This window comes from Emys orbicularis, chromosome 7 (genome assembly GCF_028017835.1).
Source record: "Emys orbicularis isolate rEmyOrb1 chromosome 7, rEmyOrb1.hap1, whole genome shotgun sequence".
NCBI classification, from domain to species: Eukaryota; Metazoa; Chordata; order Testudines; family Emydidae; genus Emys; species Emys orbicularis.
The window spans coordinates 32,121,565-32,140,063 of NC_088689.1; the positions used below are offsets into that span (position 1 = coordinate 32,121,565).

At 39.9% G+C, this 18,499-nt stretch overlaps 1 protein-coding gene across 2 annotated transcripts in view; it reads right to left on the reverse strand.

Annotated features, from left to right (window-relative positions):
• The window catches only part of IDE (insulin degrading enzyme), a 92,588-nt gene that overhangs the window by 55,152 nt on the left and 18,937 nt on the right, over window positions 1–18,499 (reverse strand). For both annotated transcript variants that reach the window (XM_065407188.1, XM_065407187.1), the window contains exons 3-7: window positions 17,353–17,560; window positions 15,415–15,584; window positions 11,770–11,892; window positions 2,324–2,436; window positions 1,702–1,864 (exon numbers count right to left, since the gene is read on the reverse strand). In XM_065407188.1, coding sequence (XP_065263260.1) covers window positions 1,702–1,864; window positions 2,324–2,436; window positions 11,770–11,892; window positions 15,415–15,584; window positions 17,353–17,560 — 777 coding nt within the window. The remainder of the gene's footprint in view (window positions 1–1,701; window positions 1,865–2,323; window positions 2,437–11,769; window positions 11,893–15,414; window positions 15,585–17,352; window positions 17,561–18,499) is intronic.

Below are 18,499 nucleotides of genomic sequence, written 5' to 3' on the forward strand. Positions count from 1 at the left end.
TGCGCAAGCTTACCTCACAAAGCATCAACTTGCCAACATATTGTAGGAAGAATATGCCAATGTATTGTGCATTATTGGTTACCTACCAGAATCCACACAGACCAAGGATGAAATTTTGAAAGTTGCCTCATCAAAAGCTGCTACACCTCGTAAGGGTAAAAAAAACCCTGGAACTACCCCTTATCACCCACAGGGAGACCTTCAGAAGGAGAGGTTCAACTGCATGCTGTTAAAACATGTTGGGTACACAGGACTCATCAGAAACACAATCAAAGTCAATGTGTCTCATCTTGGATATACCTACAATTATACGCATAATGAAGCCACTGGACACTCACCTTAGCTTCTAATGTTTGGTCAATAAGCTATCTACCTGTAAAACTTTGTTTTGGCATTTCTGCTAGTGAACTCCTACTCAGAGTAGTAAAGGCATGTCAGGATGCATGGACTTCACTGTAGAGTCCTAAAAGACTGTCCTTTATCACCGCTACCAAAACATCCTTCAATCCTAGATCTGTCTTCTGAGCACCTGAATGTTGGATTTAGTCAGTTGTGGTAAGGAAGCAATGTACAGGCTGGCGAAGTAAATATATGCATGAGGAATAGCTTCTGGTTGTATCCCCAACTAGCAAATATTATGCCCTATGTTGGCAGTTGTGGGGGGCCCCTTAAAGATTACTATCTGGCCCACGGCCCTCACTTCAGATGGAGACACATCAGTTCAGTATACTACTTTCAACAGACTACTCGTCTAAAAGAACAACTTCAAGAGACATACCAACAGGTCACTTCAGCTGCACAACAGAACAATCATAGTAACAAAGCACTCTATGGCCCCCAGGCCAGAGACCAAGAATTGCATACAAAAGACAGAGTCCTCATCAGAAACCTGCACATTTCTGGGACACACAAAACTGCAGAAAAGTGGAAGGCTGAGCCACACATAGTCAAAGAAAAGATGCCTAGCCTGCCAGTCTATCAACTCAAGCTATAGAAAGGAATGGGTCCCTCTACTATCCTGCATAGAAGTCATATCCTGACAATAGGACATTTGGTGAAGATACCAGTCAGGACCTCCTCACATTCATCTATTACCACACAACAGATAATAGATCAACAATGCCCTCATATAATCATGCCTTGCAATCCCCATTGGTCCTAAGATGGGACACAGAGCCCCTTAAAGAGAAGGAATAAGAGGCTACACCACCCTTGAGAATCAAGGGTGCCCCAGAAGAGGCACAGAAAAAAAATACTTCTTCTGAGAAAGCAATATGTATAATTACCATAAGGGAAATATCAATGTCTATATTTCTTTGCAGTTGTTCTGGGCATGAACTCATATTCTGGCGGTAATGGATATCTCAGTGGTATACATTGTAGGTATGGATGGTATTCAGTAAAATGGTTTTGCAGTTAATAATTTGGCTAAACTTCAATAAAAATGATGATATGTACAGAAAGTTACCAATCACAGTAAAATGGGATCCAAGAAACAATAGTTTCAGTATTTGAGATTCTCTTTGTAACCAGAGAAAAAAGAACACCTGAGAAATGCCTTAGAATTAAGATCTAATTTATTTTGATTTCTGATATTTAAGCTTTTAATTTTCAGAGGTCAACCTGAAGTGAAATATTGCTCCAAGGCTTAATGTCATATTTAATTTACTACTTTTCACAGTTCACTTCCAGTGGGCTTACCTTTAGCTTTGAGTTCTGATAAAAGACTTCCTGGACCTTCATGCCCAATGAGATGACCAAGGTAATGACCAGGGTTTGATTTATAGTATTTCTGAAGGTCGGGTATTGGAAACGTGACATAAAGATTTCTAATGTCCTTAATAGGTACCACTTTGTAAAGTTGCTAGAAGTAAAAATAAAACATTCCATTAATTCTAGTATTTCATCTTTTCAGCAGCATATATTATACCCTCCTACACACACTGTTAACTACATACACACCTATACCATACAAAAAAAACAAAAACAAAAACATTTGCTTAGAGTTATTTCTTATCAACACAATTGTTAAAAATTCAGGAAACAACAAATTAATCAACATTCACAATCATAGCAATCTCAACTCACAAGCCTTAGCACCCAAACACACGTTTGGAATCTTCATTTCTCAATTTCTCTCAATCACATTCAAATGAACAATTTTAACTATGACCTTAGCTAGATTAAGCTGTATTGTCTATAGACACCTGTAGTAGTAGTTGTAGTAGTAAAGTGTATGATGTTGTTATTTCTACATGGAAAAAAGTAGGAGAACAGAGTTAAGATCTTCAGAGAGTGTATACCAGAAAGTCTCACAACTTACCCGAAGATGTTCTTCTTGGAAAGGATGTTCAGGAAATTCTGGTAATGGGACATTTTTGTTCTCTACTTCTGAAAATAGCTTCACTACCAAACTGGTCAGCTCATCCAAGGATTCTAAAAGAGAATAATTAGAAACAGCACAAACATTGTCAGAATATTCCAGCAATCTGGGACTTACATATTTCTTTTAGAAAAATAATAAATTATAAGGTTGGACTTAATGCCTCTCCCACCACCACCAAGTGAACTATGATTATTTGGAGAGAGGGAATATATTCTGAGATTTATTTGTATTACTTATAGATAAGGTTTTGTGCTTTATAAACAAGATCTCAACTGTGGTTAAAATAAATTCCAAACTAAAAAAATCTTTAAGTTGCAGTTACGACTGCCAAGAACAGTTCAAGAGAAGACATATCAACCGTAAACACATACAAACATTAAAAACTATTAACATGTAAAAAGCATAATTAACAAGGAATCCAGTATAACGATGCTCAGCACTGCCCCGTGCGCCTTATGCCCTTCCAGAGTGTAAGTTTAATTGCCAAAACTCAAACAGTGGAAAACCAGAAAATACAGAGTTAAAGTGATATTTTCAATACCACCTTAAGTTTGCCCCCTTGGTTCCTTACCCTATGAAGTCCCTCAGGGAGATCACAACACCTTACTCCTCAGCCCGTCAACCAGCAGCAAACCCCCTGGATCAATGGTGCTTCACAGAGCACAGTGAGAGTCTGCTGAACAGTATGAATAGGAATGCTGATTTGGGGTTGTCCTGGATGCGGAGAAAATGGCAATTTGGTTGGTGAGGGGAAAGGAACTATTAAATTCCCAGTTCCATTGCCATCCCCACGAGGCAAAGTTTTCAAATGTTTTTGTTTTGTTTTTTCCTTGTAATGTTAACCTTCTTATAAGGGATTTGTCAGAGGAATTAAACTTTCACATTCTAGAAGGGCATGAGGACCACTGGGCACCTAAAACCTTAACTCCATGGTAAAGTTTTTTAAATGTGAATTTTCCTTGTTTTTCTGATAAAGTGGTTGTGAAGGGGCAGATTACGGCACTCCTTCCAGCACATCAGCTACCAGATGGAGGTACTGCCACAGGGGTAAGGGGAGTCCTAGACTGTGTATTGCTTTCAAGGCTCAGCAAATCAGTGCATTTTAGACTGGCCCTTGGTATCAGACACTAGAGCAGTTCAGGGGCCAGAGAGAATACATTTTTATGTGGATACTGCCCATAGTTTTTTGGCTGGATCTACAGATCCAACCTACATAAACTTAATCACGGGAGTCAACCAAGGAGGGAGATTTGAATTTATGGTCACTGACACTGCAGATCAGTACCACTCCGCATAAGCTACCAGCTGAGTTGGTCAATAGGTTAATCACTCAGCCTCTCTCTTACTGAACTTGTCCATGAGGAGCCTGAGCACTAAGCTGAGCATGAGAGTAAGCAATTTTCCTGATCTCAGCTCCCCACCCAGTCTCAGTATTATGTGCCTACAGGATGCATTGAACCTACCTATTTTCAGATTCCCAAATCAGCAATCTGTGTCTGTGGTACGCATCAAGCATGCCCATTCTCAGCTCCCCAGTCCTGTTTCACACTATGTACCTGTGGCATGCGCAGAGTATATCCTCTCTCAGCTACCCAGTTTTCAGTGCTGCATGCCTGATTCTAAAGCACTCTGAAAATTAAAGCTCACTTGAGGGAGGGACTTTATCCTGGGAACCCCGTAACGCATTGAGTCTAAATTTGCACCTTGTACTCTGACACAGCATAGCTATTTTCAAAGCAATCTGCCTACACATGTGCTTTTTGGAGCACTCTCAAAATAAAAGCAGGTCATTTCAGGAGCAATAGCTCAGAAACCTTTTGATTAGGTGAACCCAAATTTATAACTCAAACTGTATCCCATACTCTCAACTGGTATACCACATTTCAAGATGACCTGAACGTTTCTGAGAGTTTTAGAACACACTGAAACGGACATGCTGTGTTTCGATTTCTGGTTTGCATCAGCCTTATGCACCCCTTTATAGAACCAGGAAGAAATGGCAGTAACGTTTTAAGATTGCACTGTGAAACTGCAAGGAGTCTGGTGGCACCTTAAAGACTAACAGATTTATTTGGGCATAAGCTTTCGTGGGTAAAAACCTCACTTCTTCAGATGTTGTTTTTGTAGATACAGACTAACACGGCTACCCCCTGATACTTGATACTGTGAAACTGGTTCATTAGCTGAGATCAGGGGAAGTCCATTGTTGTCATTTTCATGAGAATCCTGCCTACAGATTTTTACCTAACTGCGGGCAAAAAAAAAAAAAAAAAAAAAGGTTATAAGAACAAGTGAATTTTCAAATGAGGTGTTTCAGGAACCTCTTCACCCACTGACCCCAAATTTGTACCACTAATTCTATCTCTGGCCCTGATGTGGCACAGCAATTTAAGACAATCCGTCTATGTGCATTTTAGAGAATACAGTAAGCTCCATCCCCATTCTTAACAATGGAGTCACTAACACCCACTGCTCCATAATAGAAAGCCTAATTTAAGGTTATATAAGTAAAGTGACACAAACCTTAACATTTAATTCATGTACACAGACTATTAAAACACATACTCACAATAATCAGCACCCAAACAACTATAACTCTGTCACTGCTTTTGTGTTAGTATTTTAGGGTCCAATCCAGCTTCTTGAGTAATGAGACTTGGCTGCAATCTTACAGAATTTTATAACATATATTTAGATATTTGAATATATGTTTATATTTGTCCCGCAGCATCAAACTTGATGGTTCATTATGACATGAATACTTCCTTTTTTAATGCAATGGATATTTTTATCATCGGGTATAAAATTTATGTTTAGTCTATGCTCATACAAGAGTCTTATCTCTAATGATATTCACCTAATTAAGGTGGAATTAATGGACTTGCTAATCAAGATACAAAGCAGAATAAAGAAACAGATACAAGGCGGGAATTAAAGCAGCAGGCTACAACTTTATTAAACACATGGATGTGGTGATGGGGAGTGGGGAAGTTAACGGGGTCCACTGTATGGTTAACTGGCCTTAAGCCACACAATCACATAGAGTGAGGATCAGCCCCCTTGCCTAGGTCGTCCCTTACTAAGACAGAATTCAACCCAGCTATGGAGTCTACCCACAAAGGGGAGAGAGGGTACAGAAGAGGGGTGCCTCAGTCTGCAAAAGAATCAAGATCTCCTTGTGCCCAACAGAACAATGGGGACACGCCGGCCACCTCCTTGGTCCTATGCTTGGGTTTACCTAGGAGTTAGTCCCCTAAAGCCTTTTATCCACACTGGACACCAGCCCCGATTTATTACCTTCATTAATTTCTCTCTTCTGTTCTATTTTAAATTCCTATCTAATATTCTTTTTAACCTTAACAACCAGGCCTTCAGGATGCTCTGAGGAAGCATAAAAGCCTAGCAGATGCCATGCCAATTTTGCCCAGCAGAAAAAAAGATTCCCTCTTGACCTCAAAAAAGATGATTTAGTCACACTCAAAGCAAGCCCCAAAACAGCTCTGATAGGTACAATAGTTTATAGAGCAGGGTGGATTGGGCAGCATTAAGATGTCCAAGATGGAGACCCTGGAAGGTCCTTAAGTAATTGGCAGGTAGGGAGTCCACAGGAGCCAATCAGTTCTATTCCCTCTCATAAATCAGCCAATAGGAGGCCAAGGTTGGCAAACACCCTTTTGCCCCCTATTTCTCAGCCCATATCTCTACATGTGTTGGTGGAGGAGAAGGGAAGAAAAACTGGGGGGAGGAAGAGGGTTACCTGGATGTACAAGAGTACAAATTTACCCCACAAGGGACTTCAAAGGTGGACCAGCAGAATGGTCCAAACAACCCACTGAGACTGGGGTAAAATTAGGTATACTGGCTTGCACTGCTAAAGTTTGTTGATTTTGAGGATTGTGTACAGCTATATGAAAGTTCACACATTTTTTATTACCCAGGTCTGAATAAGAATAAAGTATCGTTTTTTACATACAATTCTAAGAAACTGTGACAAATGGGTAAGGTTCATTTAAACTTCGTAGTTATTGTGAGAGTTTTGTTTCTAGGGCAGAGTTCAAATTGCCTGTGTCATGGACATTGAGAATGTTTCTGTTTAACAGTCTGTATTTGAATTGGGTGCTGAGGTTGGTGTCAAGTGCTTTGTGTAATCTTAACTTGTGATTTAGGTAGCATTTATTTTTTGTGGGTTTAGTTTTAAAAACTGTACAGATGTTGCATCTTTTCTTGAATTGCATTTAGGAACTTTAATTATAACTAAGTTTTTATTAGAGACCTAAACTAGCAAATTCACACCTCAATCCTCCATCTCCCTATCGACACTTGCACCCAATTAAATCTGAAACTAATCAAACTAAACCAAGCTTTAGGCATTCATTTAATCTAGAATGCACAAGGTCTGTTAACTCAATTGGGAGATCCACCAAAGTACAGCTGAAAAGAGAGTATTTTATGTTGTATTCATTTATATTCTGTTGCACTAATTAACAGCACTGATTAGCTGATGACAAGAATGTTGTGGCTGAGAGTTTAGAGTGAAGCTCGCAGGGGTTAAACTAGTGTTGTCTGTGAAGGGCCCTTGGCTATGGAACTTCCTGCCATCAGAGATCAGGAGGAGCCTGAGTCTTGCAACTTTTAATTTCTGTTGCAAGTTCCGTGTCTGTGTGTAGGTCTTCCCCAATAATCGAGTCACAAAGTTGCTAAGATATAGTCTCTTGGAAAGTAACTGACTAAATTATCCCACTTGGACAAACAGCTGTTAGGTAATTGTGGAGAGTTTAGGTCCCTGTGCAGACAGACTTACATGCAACTTTTGTGTAACTATGTCCATCAATGATGGCTACTTTAGAAATACATAAATAACAGAATATTAGAGTGAGCATTCTCTACACAAACACCATGAAAGTAATTTTTCAGAGTACTTCAACAGTATTCAAGATGGCAGCACCAAAAGATTTCAGCTTCCCCTTCTCAAAATAAAATTTCAAAGGCTATTTCTATAGGAAGGAAAATTTATGGGGCCATCTAACAGTTAAGAAATCATGCTGGAGAGAGTTCCATGCAAATACACTTTTCTTAAAAAGTCAGAAGTCTAGCAGCTATACTTTGGAGTTCTCTGGTCAATCTCTAAATAAAGTAATTTGCAGGGCCGGCTCCAGGGTTTTTGCCGCCCCAAGCGGCGGAAAAAAAAAAAAAAGCCGCAATCGCGATCAGCGGCAGCTCAGCCGCACCGCTTTCTTCTTCGGCGGCAATTCGGTGGCAGGTCCTTCCCTCCGAGAGGGGAATGAGGGACCTGCCGCCGAATTGCCGCCGAAGAGCCCAACGTGCCGCCCCTTCCTCTTGGCCGCCCCAAGCACCTGCTTGCTAAGCTGGTGCCTGGAGCCGGCCCTGGTAATTTGTATACTTGCCAGTTCAATATTTTAGAGATTTACTAACCTACTCGGTGACATATTTGTTACTTTGAAAATTATATTCCAGTTTGTTTTGTTTTTTTTTACTGTTTCAGGCATTTTTGTCAAAGCCTTGAAGCTATGAAAAGAAAAAGGACTTAACGAAGAGAAAGTATTATTCAGCACAAATGTATGATTGAATAAATAATACAGCAGGCTCTTCAAAAATATTGAATCAAAGTTAAACAATTTAAGAAAGATTTAAAAGAATTCTCAGATTATTATTGGATAAAGATTGCTAAAGCAACCCTTCTAAGATTTAAGTAAATCTAAGAAATGAATAAAGTAATACCTTCCCTTACATAACATGACTGACTTTTTTTTAATACAACATCAATTTACATGAATTGTACCAACAATGTGATTAAAAAACTCTAAGGACCTTATCCAACTAATGTAAATGGAAGTTTCGTCTAAGAAAGAACTGTAATATTGTGACCTATCGCAAAGTACTGTTAAAGGTAACCTGCAAAAAAAAAAAAAAAAAAATATTAAGGGCTTGAATTATTTATTGTTATGCTTTGCTTTTGTATAAAAAAGTTTTTTCCACTCCCACTCCAAAAATGTTTTTCCTTATCCTTGTTTTAACACAGAAATATCAAGTCCGGTTTTCCTAGGCCTGCTCTACATCACAGAGTTAGGTTGACGTAAGACAGCTTACGCTGATCTAACTCTGTAAGCAGGTGACTCAGTGTCCATGTAGACACCGCGTTACTTACATCAACTGTTGACTATCAGTCCTGCATGGGGCTCACAGCTGGAGCCTGCCCAGTGCCAGGGCTGATAGCTTGGCCTGTCAGCCCCCCAGGGGGGCTCCAGCTGTGAGCCTCAGAGCAGGGGGGCCCCCACAATGCCCCACTCAGTTAAGTCGGTGGGAGCGCTCCTGGTGACAAAACGCACCACTGACAGGAGCATAGTGTGGAAATGAAACAGCACTTTAATTACTGCGGTGACTGTACATCGACTTAACTTAAGTCAACTTAATTTTGTAGAGTAGACATACCCCTAGAGAACCTCCTGGGAGCCTTAGAATATGTTGTATTTTGGAGTTCTCACATCTTTACTGAAAAAGTGAGCATATTGAGTCTTTAACAAAGACATTTAATATCTAACATGTTAATTAGTCATTGAAATTAAACAAGTATCAACAAAGAGAGTTTTAAAATAGTGATTAAAAAAATCAATTGCCCTCTCAGAGACTCTGCTTTCAGGCTTTTGCAATCTTACTAGTTCTCCACTGATCAGAGAGTTTTTCAAGGACAAACAAGTACTGAATTTCCAATCCCAAAAATAACAATCAATGAACGAAAGAATAAATAAATAAAATAGTTCTTAAACATCCCCACCCTCCTTCCTGTTAGGACATCTAAAGCAGTGGTTCTCAAACTATGGGTCAGAACCTGTTTTAATGGGGTCGCCAGGGCTGGAGTTTAGATTTGCTGGGACCCAGGGCCAAAGCCCGAGCCCTGCCGCCTGGGCCCAAAGCCAAAGCCCGAGCTGCACCGCCTAGGGCCGAAGCCCAAAGGCTTCATCCCTGGGGAATGGGGCTCGGACTTCAGCTTCAGCCCTGGGCAGCAGGGCTCAGGGTTACAGGCCCCCCACCCGGGGCTGAAGCCCTTGAGCTTGGTTCCCCCTCACCCCCCAACCTGGGATGGTGGGGCTTGGGGCCTCCCCGCCCAGGGCAGCGGGGCTCAGGCTTTGGTCCCCCTTCCTGGGGTCATGTAGTAATTTTTGTTGTCAGAAGGGGGTCATGGTGCAATGAAGTTTGAGAATCCCTGATCTAAAGGAAACAAGAAAGAGCACCTTAAAAACACACACACACACACACACACACACCCCAACAGTTTGCAGGTCAAATTAAGGCTGTGGAAAAAACAAAGATGTTCACAGTTCTCTAATCAACATGTAATGTTACAAACCACATGTGCTGCAATACTAAAGCATGAGTTAGGCACGTGAGGCCTGATCCAGCAGTCCATACTTGCACAAAACTCCCATTAAGTAATACATAATAATAATAATAATAATGCCACCACCTAGCTCTTATATGGTGCTTTTCATCAGAAAATTGTAAAGTGCTTTAAATGGAGGTCAGTATTTTAGAGATGGGGAAACTGAGGCACAGAAAGGTGAGGTGACTTGCCCCAGGTCATCCAGCAGAACAGGAGGGGGGTAATAGAACACAGGCAGTTCAGTGGGCGTAAGGTTATAATTCCACAAGCATAGTTAGTCAATTAATTTCGTAACTTGAATTTCATATTAAAAGATAGAAAAAGGCAAGGTACCACAGAGGTTGATGATAAAAAAAGCAGATGATGGAAAAAAAGACAACTAAGGGGGGATATGATAGAGGTCTATAAAATCATGAGTGGTGTGGAGAAAGTAAATAAGGAAGTTTTATTTACTCCTTCTCAGACCACAAGAACTAGGGGTCACCAAATGAAATTAATAGACAGCAGGTTTAAAATCAAACAAAAAAGTATTTCTTCACACAACTCACAGTCAACCTGTGGAACTCTTTGCCAGAGGATGTTGTGAAGGCCAAGACTAACAGGGTTCAAAAAAGAACTAGGTAAGTTCAGGGAGGATGGGTTCATCAATGGCTATTAGTCAGGATGGGCAGAGATGGAAACCATGTTCTGAAGTGTCCCTTGCCTCTGTTTGCCAGAAGCTGGGAATGGGCGACAGGGGATGGATCACTTGATGATTACCTGTTCTGTTCATTCCCTCTGAAGCATTTGGCATTGTCCACTGTTAGAAGACAGGATACTGGGCTAGATGGTCCATGGGACTGACCCAGTATGGCCATTCTTATGATAGCATATACTCTTAGTAGCCCTGATTTAGGAATGTTCTTAAACATGCAAGTAGTCCCAATGAAGTTAGTGGGACTACTCATATGTTTAAGATAAGGAAGGTACTCAAGCACATGCATTAACTGGGATGTACAAGTTATCATACGGTATGTTTATGTTCCATGCAATGTTCAACGTCATTGCCGTAGCAATTTTTTATTTTTTCTCAAAAGCAGTATTTTCTAAAAGTAATTAGACAGTTCATCTTATTGTTCTTATTTGACTCTTCTTTAAAGCATGAGTATTACCACATTATGTTACTTAAGAGGCAGACAATTTAACAAAATCTATCAAATTCCATGATTTTAAAAATTAATCATTTATTTCCCATATTTGGAAGTTTGAAATTGAAATATCTGCTTATTGAATTTTGTCTGATCATGTATGCACCCCACCCCGTTATATTATTGTAGTGTGGCTCATGAATGCTGGTCTCCCAGTATATTTAAAAGTTTTTCAACACGTTGTTATTAAGCTTTTTGAAACTCTCACAAAAAATATGGTCCTGATTCTAGGAGGTGTTGAGCATCTGTAACTTTAACTGACTTAATTTAGAATCTTGAGTGCACAGCACCTCTGAAATAAAGGCTTCTAATCTAATTTCTAAATTTCTATAAAACAAATATCTAGATTAAATTTTGGCCCTTCTATCTTTGATTATAGGTCATTGTGGAATTACACAAACATGCATCAGAGAAAAATCACAAATTATGCGAAGTATTTTCAGACTAGATCTGCTAAACTGCGTGTGGTACATTTCTAAAAATATATTTATATAAATTTTAAAAACCTCTCTTATCTGAGGCACAAGTACTCCTTTATCATGCAGCATTCCATAGCAAGTTTTAGGATTGGGAAAAAAAAATCAAAAAAATTCTGCACAGATTTACACACACTGAACTGTGCAGGCAATGAGTATCCTCGCGGACTTCAATGGGATTGTTCACAGTGCATAAAATTAAGCACATCAAGTCTTAGCTGATTTAAGTATGTCTTATTTTCTTCTTTAAGAATTCAAATAATAAATGTAAAAATCATACTCAGCTAACCAAGAAACTACCATTAAAAGTTTGGCACTCACCTCGTCCTAGGACACAAATAGCCATTAAATTTGATGAATAATAAGTGGAATGGAACTTCAACAGCTCTTGTCTTACATCTATTCCTTCTTTAGTTGGTCTAGTTTCCAAAGTGAATTTGTTCCCTGTAATACAAAAGAAAAATCATGAAGATATTTATTGCTGGATATACACACACATTATATGAATTTACAAACTGAAAAAACCTGGTCTGATTACCCTGTGTTCTAGGAGCATGTACAAACTTTTATTAAAAAAGTACATACCAAAAAAATCAGATTGGACCAATATCAGCTAATCTCATCAGGACCAATCAACTCTTCCATCCTCAACCCACTCCTTTCTTAAAAGGCTGGGAAAATAGATAACTTTGCAGTAAAGCTTACAGGTCAGACAGACGCTTTCAGATAAAGGAAAATTCCCTTTTAAGTAGTCACTGCTATTGATTTTTGAAGGTGTCACATTAATGCACAGATGGCAACTTTTACTGTAAGAAAATATTTAGGTTTATAGTTAAAGCAGCAGTCTTGTCTGGTGCAAGAGTAGTGAGGGGACACTAGAAAAAAAGTCAGAATTTGTGAAAAGCAAGCTGAGCAGAGTTGGATTCTAGTCCATTCCACTTCACTTGGTAATCTTTTGTTGTGTTCATGTGGCTGTAAAAGAAACATACTAGAACTTTGATAGGCTACCAACTCTAAGACTAATTTTACATTACAGCCAAACAACAAAGTATTCAGAAAAAAGGAGCACTCAATAAGAAGGTAGGAGGGAGGAAGCAAGACAACAGGGTGGAGGGAGATAATAACACAGGATATGCAATAGCAAGAAGGATAAACATGCTATTAAACAAATCTCCAACACAGGTAGTAATTAACATACATCACCAAGGCAATAAGTAAACACCAGGCATAGTATAAGCTTGCACCAGAAGTTGCAGGCACATAGTTTCTGGTCTTCAACCAACCAAGAACCACAGGTATCCAGTATACAAAGTCTTCATGAAATGATTTATTACTTTTATTTAAAAAGTTATATTTGAAATTGAAGTTAAAAAGAGCATAAGAGCACATAAATGTAGTTCTTTAATGTTATTTGTTTTTAAAATGTTTTGTTGTTTCCTTTTCCTGATCTCCCTCTACCTCTGCTAAGCAGACCACAGATGTCAGGAACTTACTGGCCTTTATAGAGCTCAGCCTGAAGCCCGAATGTAAAAGTACATGTTTCAAAAGACTCACCTAAATGTTTAAGTCTATCATTTCCATTCCCACAGAAATGGGCAATGGATTGGCAAAAACAGGGTGAGATACCAGATGATTATTTTATAAAAATTGTGCTGCTAGGATATATATGAGTGCCAGAAAGTGTCTGGGGTATGTGGGTGGGTGGGCAGAGCACCAGACAGTGCTTGATGTCTGGGAGAGGTAGTTGGGGGAGAGTGCTGGAAGGTATTTGGAGTCAGGGGAGGGAGTTGAATCGCTGACAGATGTCTGGGGCTGCTGGATTAGGTGGGCAATGAGTGTATGGGGATTACTGGGGACTGAGTGGTGATACTAGGAGGAAAGTTGGTGGGCTGACTGTCTATCCAGCATGAGAAGCAGCACAAGGAGAGTCTGCTTGGCTGATGGCAGAATAGGTTCCACAATGACCCATGGTGGCCTGAAGTAGGAATTACAGCCATTCCTGGAGCCCAGCAGAATGCATAACATCTCAGCTGCAGACAGGGCTGCCACATGTGTGCATCGTGCAAAGTGTGAGACACTTGGCAACCCTCTGTGTAATTTAAAAAAATAAAAAATAAAAAAAAAAAAAATCACAAATTAAGGCTTTGGTTCTTCAACTCGGATTGACAAAAGGTCCTCTTTAAAATATCTGATTACAGAACTGGGGCCTAAAATAATACTATACATATTGAGAATTATCAGCTAAGTATTATTACTACTGAATTTGAAAATATTTCAGGCACCCTATCTAGAAAAACATCTGTAAACCTGACCAGCCATAAATCCCCACAGCTAGCTATGGATATGACAGTTGCATAAGGCAGAAATATTTCAACAGGAACTCTTCTAACCTGCAGAAAATGTTTCCTGAAACTTTCCTGGATACCTCTTGGGAGCGGCACAGGGATTTTAAATTATTCCATCCTGCCCCAGCAGCACAGTACTGATTCATGAGCACCAAACCCTGGCTTGCTGAGATTTATGTAATCTGTTTTTTCCTTATTAGAAATTAATCCACAGACACTGGATTTTCTCCCATGGATCATCAGATAGGTAACTTGCAACACTTTCCTTAGATTTTTTCTCTATACATTTTTAAAATGATTTCCCACTTCAGAGAGTCCTTCCTTACTAGGAGAAAGTCAACATGTCCTCATCCAAATAATCTTACCACTTTAGGACGCTAGAGCCAATTAGTCAGACACTGCATCTATTAATCAGCCTGAGAACCCTTCTGAAAGCCTTACATCCAAATGTTAAATATTAATTGAGAATCCAAGGACATCATCATCAATTGTAATAATGTTCTTTTTGCTCTCTAGGGGTCATCTGAGCTCCAGCAACCCCACACTTGCAGTCCCACTATCCTCAAGGCATCAGATTTCTGTGGCCATGAAGGGGTTGATAAAGCCCTGAAAAAGCACCTGAAGTCCAAGAATTAAATACAACTTAAATCTCTTTTGTACTAGCACAATTTGCTAACTAATGTACTTATTCATTTGAAATTATCAAAAAAAGCTCTGTAGTAAAGTGCAGAAAAGTAACTTCTGTGAAGTGAACCTAATCAAGCCTCTCTTTCCATTTTAAAGCTTTTCTGTTTTACGTACATGGAAACAGATAAATAGTATCTAAACTCAAATAAATTTTTATAAATGTTAATTTGAATTTTTCTTCAGCTGTTAAAGGGCATCTAAGGAGCAACAAACCCTGTAAAAGCCATTTAGCCACCTGATCAGTGTATTTATCCAAGGCCTCACTTTTCTTAGCCATCTATCGCTGTTGCCCACTGTGATTTATGCTCTAGATTTTGTCTTGGTGCTCACATCCATTAATTGCGCCAGTGCTTTGCTGAGCTTTCCTGATTTACTTAACCTGATTTACTACAAACTTCTGTTTGTCCTCCCAATGCAATAGTTGTTAGCAAAATGCTATTTGGCTGCTGGCAATTTAAATACTCTTCATCCACTTTCTCTGTCTCACAATGATTTACAGTCCCAACTTGGGGGAGACACTTCCAGTCATTACAAAAGAATCGTCTACTGCTGAAATCATCATCATAAAGGCTGTGTCATCACCAAACTCCTAGTCTTGTATCAGTTTGTGCCATTTGTTTTGTCCAGCTCTTTTTTTAATCCATTGTGTGGAAGATGTAATGGAACATCACAACAAACATGTATGGAGGAAAAAAGGAAATTGTTTTCAGTCCTATCTTCACCAATTTTACATAAACAGTCTCAGCATGGATTTTATGCAGAAATCTGGGCATTTTTGCACCCAGGGAGAGCAAGCAAATTTGCTCCCTCTACCGTTTTTTTCATCTTCTTCCGCCCCATTCTTCCACTCCGCGGCTGCCGCACTTGCCCCACCCTGGTTACAGCCCTGATCTTATGTCAACTCTAATAGATGGGTGATTCTATTCTAACAAACCTGTTCCAAATTTACTGAAGGGATGATTGGGATTTCCAGTAGCTTTCTCCAACTGAAACAATCGCCAGGCATCATTCATTAAATTCTTTTCATGCTCGGAATCAACAGCATTCACCTCCCTTTCCTTGCAGCTCTCATCAAACAGAGGGCATAGGAAAAACTGGGCAAACCTAAAAGAAAATTTTACAAATTTACACAACTAAAATGTAAACCTTTTCCAAATCAGGATTATTGCACATAAAAAACAAAACAACAAAAACCAACCCTCAAACCATGAAGTCTGAAAACTCATGTAATGTTTTAATTTGTTGTTAATTAAGACTAGAACCTCAGAACTCCTGAAACCAGTCCTGGCTTTGCCACAGACTCGCTGTGTGGTTTTAGTCAAATCACTTAATCTCCTTCTTCTCAGTTTCTCCATCTGTAAAATATCAACAATGACTTACTTACCATAGAAGAGTGTTGTGAAAATCCAACACTCTTGTTAATACAGTGCTGTGCACCCATGGAGAATGTCAAATGTTTATTTTTTAATATTTATTGAAGGTTATATAAATATTATACAGACTTATACAAACCTAAGTAAAACCAAACAAAACACATAAACCTTGATCTGTACACAATGCCATAAATGATATTTATATATCACATTATATCACTCACTATAAATGCATTTCCTATAACTGATGCAACTCAGCCCATAAAATAATTTCAGTCTTTCATTTTATCATTCATTTAATAACCAAGATGTTCATACCATGCTACTTTTGTCATTTCCATCTAAAAATCTAACTATTCACCATCATGTGATCTTTATTATTATAGCCCTAGGAGGCCCCAACAGAGATCAGAGCCCCATTGTATTAGGCATCATTCAAACACATAATAAATAAGGCTCCGTATTTGTCACGGAAGTCACCATTCCGTGACTTTCCGTGACTTCTGCAGTAGCTGGTGTGCCTGGCCCAGGGGCCACTTGAGCAGCTCGGGCAGCCCCTGGGCCAGTCGCACCGGCTGCTGCTGGGGCAGTCTCGGGTCCCCCCGCTCACCAGCAGCAGGAGTTTGGGTGTGGGGGGGCTCAGTGCTGGGGTGCGGGGCAGTGCTTACCTGGGGGGGAGCTCCCCAGAAGGGTGACAGCAACTTCCCCTCCCTCAGCTCCTAGCTCCACTTGCTGCCTCTGCCCGCAGGCACCGCCCCCGCAGCTCCTATTGGCCGTGGTTCCCAGTCAATGGGAGATGCAGAACCGGGGCTTGGGGCGGAGCAGAGGCAGCACATGGAGCTAGGGTCGCCGCTTCCCAGGAGCTGGGTGGGAAACCTGCCCCAGCCCCACCAACCCCAACCCCAACCCCCCCCCCCCCGCCAGGCCGCCCCCCCAGGCCACCCTTCCCTTCCCAGCACCCACAGCGCTCCCCAGACTGCCCTCCCGAGTCTCTCTCCCCCCCAAGTTTTAGTCAGGGGTATATAGTAAAAGTCATGGACTTTTTCTTTACTGCCCATGACCGGTCCATCACTTGTACTAAAAATACTTATGACTAAAACGTAGCCTTAATAATAAGAGAGAGTCCCTGCCCAAAAAAGCTTACAGTCTAAATAGACAAAAGGTAGGAGAAAGGAAATAATATTGTCTCCATTTTATAGATAGGAAAATTGAGGCAAAGGCGGCCTGACTCAAAGCCTATTAAAGGTAATGGAAAGACTCCTACTGCATTCAATCGAGCTTTGGATCACATCTTAAGTGATTTGCCCAAGATCACATGGAAAATCCATGCCTTAAACACAAGTCAACTCTTAACAGTCAGTGCTACCAACCCCACCTATAATACAAGATGTAATGCTGTCAGCAAGAGTTCAACATATAATTATGATTTTGTTTGAGATATCACAAATATCAACCCAAAAAAGCCCTCAGAAAACTAGAGGTAACACAAATCTGTTTACCTGTCCAATGCACCTTCTAGATGTTCATGTGACACATCAAAGTAATAATTGGTATGTTCTCCACTGGTGAAAGCATTTGAACTTCCTGCATGCTCACTAAGAAACTGACTGTACTCATTCTCTTTTGGGTACTTCTTGGTTCCCAAGAACAACATATGTTCACAAAAATGGCTAAGCCCAGCAATGTTTGGGGGGTCTGATAATGATCCTGCGGAGAAAAATACACATTAAAGAAGTCATATTATAACATGTATAGTCTTTTAAAAATAATTTATATTATACTAGTGTGTAATCAATTATGTGAATTCTGTAGTTATAAAACTCCACTTAACTCCAGCCCCACAGTCATAGGAAGCCAAACCCAATGTTCAAAAGAGGTATTTCAAAATTAGCAACTTGGTCATCTTGAGAGGGCTCAAACTCTGTTTCTTCCTTTTGGGCCAAGCTAGGGTAGGCTCACTGTACACCCGTGATTCCTAAATTGAGGCCCATGGACCATTTTTAGTCTGTAGAGAACTGAATGATCACATGGTTCTGGTTTCTCCTCTTTGTTTCCAGCAGCTACACTGCATTAAAAGGCAGCTAACGATACACTAAATGCTTTCCTGATATTACATTTCCATACAAGCCATTGCTGCAATTTCCACAAGGTTGCTATGCAATTGTGAATAGAAGGGAGAGGTGTCACTTCAAAAGGGAGGGAAGGTAGTCCATGAGAAAAAACTGTCTATTAAGATGTGATGCACACTATGAAAAATATTGATAACCTCTGCTATAAACTCTGAAATTCATGTATAAGATTTCAGCGTTGGATAGGCTAGCTAGCTACTCTCTGAAGTGTGTAGATATGAAAAAGTCTAGACACTGATTTGTAACACACATCTTTCCTACAAGCTATGGTATGTGTAAAGAGAAATATCTTAGACTTTTCAGATCTCAGAAAAGATTGCTTATCTGTTACTGTAAGAGTCAGAAGCAGATTAACTGCCTTTGTTTTTCCACCCCAGGCACTTTATGTCCACACTCTAAGGGCTTGTCTACATGGAAACACACTCAGGAAAGTTATGATGAATTAACTAAAGGTGTAAAGTTAATGTGCATAAATTTAAGACCATTTAAAATTGTGTGTGGATGCTCTAATTCAGAA